The sequence below is a fragment of the Rhamphochromis sp. 'chilingali' genome, assembly GCF_963969265.1.
Source record: "Rhamphochromis sp. 'chilingali' genome assembly, chromosome: 5".
Lineage (NCBI taxonomy): Eukaryota > Metazoa > Chordata > Actinopteri > Cichliformes > Cichlidae > Rhamphochromis > Rhamphochromis sp. 'chilingali'.
Genome location: NC_137932.1, coordinates 3,700,772 through 3,706,771, shown reverse-complemented (window position 1 = coordinate 3,706,771; position 6,000 = coordinate 3,700,772). Strand labels below are relative to the sequence as shown.

The 6,000-nt window shown below is 45.7% G+C and overlaps 1 protein-coding gene across 2 annotated transcripts in view; it reads left to right on the top strand.

Annotated features, from left to right (window-relative positions):
* The first annotated feature begins 243 nt into the window (after positions 1–243).
* The window catches only part of runx2b (RUNX family transcription factor 2b), a 40,805-nt gene continuing 35,048 nt past the window's right edge, over positions 244–6,000 (top strand). Inside the window, exons 1-2 of one of the 2 annotated variants that reach the window (XM_080882991.1) lie at positions 244–1,135; positions 1,354–1,477. In XM_080882991.1, the coding sequence (XP_080739117.1) occupies positions 1,420–1,477 (58 nt within the window). In that variant the 5' untranslated portion in view covers positions 244–1,135; positions 1,354–1,419. The remainder of the gene's footprint in view (positions 1,136–1,353; positions 1,478–6,000) is intronic. The other variant, XM_080882989.1, reaches the window with a different exon arrangement.

Sequence of the window (6,000 nt, the reverse complement as noted above, 5' to 3'; positions counted from 1 at the left end):
GTCGAGACCTGCCTGCTCTGCGCTACAGGTTGGCAGGCCGTTCTTGGCAGGGTGATAGTATGTGTGTGTCTCCTGTTAGAAGACATCTCTTTTACAGAAAAGACAGGTGGCCATGATCTATGGCCTCTTACGGGAATCGCCCCCCTGACTGCTGCTTCAGTGAGAGCCAATGAAAGCTCAGTATAAGCTTGGATGCATACATGCACATGCACAAACACGGCTATTACGGTAATAACGCGGTGACATAACTACTGTTTGTGACACAGCAACGTGCAAGGAGTGAGAAAGAACAAATTCAGGCTGCACCGAGACGACTCTTCAGAAACGCTCCTCGGTAAATAAGCAGAGCGTCACACCACCTCCGCTTTCCCTTCACACACATGCGCTCGTCCAGCTTTTTCCTCTCTTCCCCAATTCTTTCTGTTGCAGACAAACACACGCGCGTACACACCCAGTCTCACACCACCACCAGCCAGCCAGCCATTCACTCCTCACTCACACCCTCAAATCTTACCAAGCTGAGCTCTCCCTGCTCAGAGGCAGACAGGAGCAGCACGGCAGCCTGCTAAAGGAGTTGAGGGAAGGAGCAGCAGTGTCAGGGAGAGAGAGAGTTTGAGGAGAGAGAGTGAGGAGGGAGGGGGATGAAAGAGTGAAGGGAGACCAACCCAAGAGAGAGCACTGCTCCCCATATGCTGAGGAGGCATGGGCGGTTGAACAAGCTGCCCCCACTGAAGCCTCCTGACTCATGGGAGCGTCAGACCCCGATCCCCAGAGAGCCTGGAAATGCTGCCGAACCACGCGCAAGAGAGGAGGGGAGCCAGAGAGTAGAGGAAAAAAAAGTCCAAGGAGAGGAGAGGGAAGAAAGCCACAACGGTAGGCTGTCCCAACTCAACTGCTGTGCCGTGATGACGTCAGAGGGCATGTGACCCAGGCTCTCCAGTGACGGCACATGGAGGGCAGGAAAGAGACGAGTTTTAAAGCTGGTGCCTTTTGGGTTGTGTGAGGGCTCTGCTCGCCTCCCAAACAACCACAGAACCACAGACGTGCGGCTCGGGGTTGGTGTTTGAGGGCAACCTGGAGTGTAAATGGTTAATCGTCGCGGGCCAGCACCAGTCACAAGGACGGCGCTAAGCGAGTAAGTACGTTCCAACCACACTCGCCAAGCAAGCAAGTCCGACACCATCTGATCTATCCGCAAAGGCGATATTTGTCTCTGCAATTTTTTTTTTCCTCTATAAAACCAGACCTGGTTGTTACTTGTGGTCATCCAAATAGTTGATACGTAAAAGCATGTCTTGTGGATGGCTTTTCCATTTTTTTTTCTTCATGACATGCTGCGTGCTCTTGGTTTAGGACGTGTCAAGGGTCAAGGAAACCACAGAAGAACAAAAGTGGGGCTTGCTGCAACCAGAGGCAGCTATGGCATCTAACAGCCTTTTCAGCACAGTGACACCATGTCAGCAAAACTTCTTCTGGGGTGAGTACCACTTTCCTGCTCCCTGTTGTGTCTGGATTGGGTTGGGGGGCTCGGGTCACAGGAAGGACTTGGGGTCAGGTGGTGAGGCTTGGGTGGTGGAATTAATGGGGTTCGAGGAAAGCGGGCGAAGATGTTGGAACTGGTCTGATGTTTTGGGTCCAGACGAGTGGAGGGGATCAGCTGAGGTCATGGAGGACCCCGCTGTCAAGGTCCAAGCTTTTGTGGCGGACGAAACACCCAACTATCATCAAGGCTTTTTCTCTTTTTTCTTTGTGCACCCAAAAAAAAACCAACAAGAAAAGAAAATCTGCCCATAGAGATTCCAGTATTTATTCTATGTGATGTTTATAAATATTTTCCAAAGAGGGAGATGATATGTTTGTGCAACATACCCTTAGATTTACAAAGCGATGCCATTGCGGAACCAAAAACAAAGGCACGGGTGATATTTTTGACAGACGTAAACAGACGCTGCACAAGGGAGTTTACAGTGGAGCATTGGAACAAGATGTGGGGGGATTACTGGGTTGTGTGTGTTGGGCGCCTGTGCTTGCGCATAGAGAAGAAGTATTGATTAGTTTGCCAAGAAAGATCTGTAATCGCTTCCTGAAATTGTTTAGTTGCGCTGCTGTCGTTAATTAATCGGTGTCGATTTCTGCAGGCTCCAGGGAGCATTTACTCGACAGACATAAATCCAGATTGAACACGAAGTTGATCCATGCTGACTTCCTTTCTATGAATTCGGTGCTTAAGTCTGTAATGATTAATGTAAACGTATCACAGTGATTGTGTTTGACTTTATTTACTTCTACACAAACGGATAAAAAGATGAAATGTCTTTCGTGTGTGTAAGAAGCTCTTAATTTGCACTTTTACAACCAAAGAAATAATTACGTTATTCTTAATGTGATGATCTAATATCTAATAATATATATTCTTAATATCATATCTTCCAAATAAATACAAGATTGTGCCTCCTTCCTGAAGTGGATCTATATGGAAGTAGAAGCAAAACAAATCCAAAAACCTGTGAACGGTAGCAGTGACAACCTAATGATTTTCAACTACCTGTGAAGGCCAGCTTGCGTTCTCCAGGCTGCAGCCTGTGTTTTGGGTTTGCTCCATTGTACTGTGACAGCTTCTTTACACAGTCTAATTCAATCAGCAAAATAAATGGTTTACAAGATGAATTTTCAAATTTAAACAAACATTTTCCTTCCCTTGCGACACAAGAAATAGACAGGCTCAGCTTAATAGACGACCTCCTCCTCTCCCCCCCCCCCCCCCCCCCCAACCCGCCGCCCTCCTGCCTCCTGCTCCGGTCCATAGCCTCCCGCTCATCTTGTCCAAATCAAATGTTTAAAAGATGTTTTTAAGAAGTCGCTCGGTGGTCAGACACAGCTGTTCTTCTGGGCTCCCGCTCCGCACAGAAGCAGGGTGGCTCCTAATACACTCTGAAAGCTGGGAGAGAGTGAGCGTCTTCTACCAATCACCACCACCTATTACCATGTTAACCTCCTGACCTTTCGCCGTGTCTCGGGGGGGGAGGGCGGTGGAGGGGGTCGGAGCGCAGGAGAAGGAGAGGAGAGGAGCAGCAGTGCAGGAAATTGAAAGCACGCCGTGGGAGAGGCAGACGGTGAAGAGAGAAGAGCAGATGTGTGCAGATGCTCAGGTAGAGAAGACACCCCATAAGGATGATAATCCCTGATCAGTTCTCAGACATCAAGGTTTGCTGATTGATGCCGTGCCACGCCTCATTGACTTTGCCCCTGTTTATGAACATCTGGGTAGTAAATCTGTCAGTGCAACCACAAAAAGCCCCCCTGACGGCACGGTGTGATTTTGCAAGACCACCAGTTCTTTCTGTTGTATTTATAATTCTGAATAAATAAATGTAGTGTACTGTGCTGCATCTGAACTGGCAAAAAATTAGGAATGGCACCCTGGATATTTTTTTGCTTTAGCCAAACAAAAAAAGGAAGGGGAAAAAGTAACGTTGAACTCATTTGACTTGCATAAGAACGTAAAACGTGGATTTTGTGGCATAAATATTTACATCTGTAAGCATCCTTATCAGTTCCTGTGAACTTAAAATGCATGAAGTGGATATAAAGAGAGCTGGAGCGTTGACTTTTGTTGATTTTACATATTTTCTTCAAGTCCCCCCGCTCCCGTGTTTCTCCTGGATCATTTTGCCCAGCGTCAGCCGGTTTGCCGAGAGCACAAAATACTGTTTTTGTAGTTAGAAAGCCACATTACTCCATCCGTCTGTATATTTGTGTTCATTAAGGACATTTTTAATTTAGAGTCGAGCCTACATTCCCGTGCAGCGATAAATTGAGCTGACTTGAGGGAACGGGCAAATATTCCAAATTAAAGTAGAGGGGGCTCATTAAAATTTGTCTTGGCATTTACATGAGGCAATTTTAATTTAATTGCTTTGAATACATTTTTTTTATAACTCCTCATACTGGCAGATCAGATGGAGAGGGCAGAATAATCTTCAACATGTGTGGCACCCACTCAGCCACCGTGCCTCTCCGGGGAACATTTAAGTGCCTCTTTTCTCTATTACAAACTTAATTACATATAGACAATTAAGTCATGGGAGCAATTATCGTTCGGCAAAGCCGTGCAGTCGCAGTCGAGAGGGGGGGGGAAAAAGGAGTGCTTACACACAGACGGACCCGAATCAACAACATCAAAAGAAAGAAAGCGGGGACGATGTGGGTAAATATCTGAAAACTCCAGGCGGAAAACTTTCCCCCCCGAAGAAAATCTCAGATAATTTGCAGGGAAACCGTATATATGTATTTGAGAAAGGGAGCTTCTGTTGCATAAGTGTTGCCTTAGATCTAACCACAGGCCTGCTTCTTGGAGACGTCTTAAAAGTGAACCAGACATCCCACCGCACCACCACCACCACCTCCCACCCGTTCGCCTCACCCCTCCCACCCCCTCATCCACCCGTGGAGAGACGTGAAGCCCACTCATCAATAGGTAATTTGAAAATGCCGGGGGATGGGTCGGGGGAGTGGGGGGAGGACGATGTGAGGGCTTCACTGGCTGCTACTGTGCAGCGGAGACTCTTCCCTTAACTCCAGGCTCAAAGGAACTCTATTTAGCATCGCTTAATTGTACCTCTGAGGCAAACATGCTATTTAATCCCAGCAGGGTCATATTGATGGAGTAAAATAGCGCTGTTTGTGTTTGCGAGCTGCGCCAGCTATTATTAGTGCTGATGGTTTACATTAGCCTACATGATTCCTCGGGGTAATCAGGGAGTGTTAATGTGATCGGGGTTTAATCAAAGATAGATTAATTGGTGTGTAATTCTCTCAAATGTACTGTGAATGTGAGGCTGATTGTGCCCAAAAATAGACTTTAGGCTGTTATTAAAGTCTAAATGAAAGCGTCGTGGGAATAACGTAAGCTGTGATTTTTACGGTCTGAAAATCGAGTGTGATGTGAAAGTTGTGGAGAGTTTTCTGTCATTTTAAAAAATAATAAAGGGTTGATATACTTTACTAAAGGGGAACGAACGTTGAGAAAGCCTCTGCTGCTTTCTGAAATTATAAATGCGGTGTCTTTGCTGTGAATCGCTGTGCTTTGTGATCTCGATGTGGTACAATGTCTGCTTCACTACTTTCAAAATAAAGCAGTGAAATGAGGGAGATTACTCTCATCTCTGTAATATGCAGACTGCAACAACAAATGTAGAACTCAGTGTAAATACTCACAGTGCACTGTATATTATCTCTTGTTCTGTCCTAATATTCAGTCGCTCTGGGGCTAATTACACTATTATGATAAGGTAACCTGCCAGCTGAGTGCTTATCGTAGGGTTCTGCCTATTCAAAGCATTGACATTAGACTCAAAAACAATCTCCTTAAAGGGCCAATAAACATTTGAACGCTTGCTTAAAAAAAGTGCTAACGCCTCGCTTGCTATAAATCAGTGCAAATGTTCAATATCCCGTTGGCGTTTTGGCGAGATGAGAGCCAAATTGGTGCGTATTTTTGGATAGCGTTGCAAACTCATTCTGCACATAGCTATGATTTTTAAATGCACCATAATTACCGGGTAGCTTAATGCCATTGCGTTAACCAGTGAAGCTTTTAAAGCGTCGCTGTGCTATTTTCACACTTAACAAGATCCTGCAGCCACTCATCCATTTCAATAGCATCAAGCTGGGTGAATTACCGTTATCCGATATAAGCCCTCAGAGAGGAAGTAACTACCTAACACTTTGAAAATTTGGTCTATCTTGGAACGGCTTCACCCTAATGAAACATAACACCAGTATTATAAAGCAGTCTGCTCTTTCTTTTCACATCCTCCATTTTTTTTCTTCTTGGCATTTATGTTTTATTTTAGTTGTTTAAGTCAGAAGATGACTTAAAGCGGAGCTGATATGGCAAACCACAGGAAAGGCTTGAATAGCAGCGTTTCCCCCGTTGCCCCCCTTTCAAATAGGCCGAGGCGGCCTTGCTTCCACACTCCCGTGTTTCTATAACGGGGA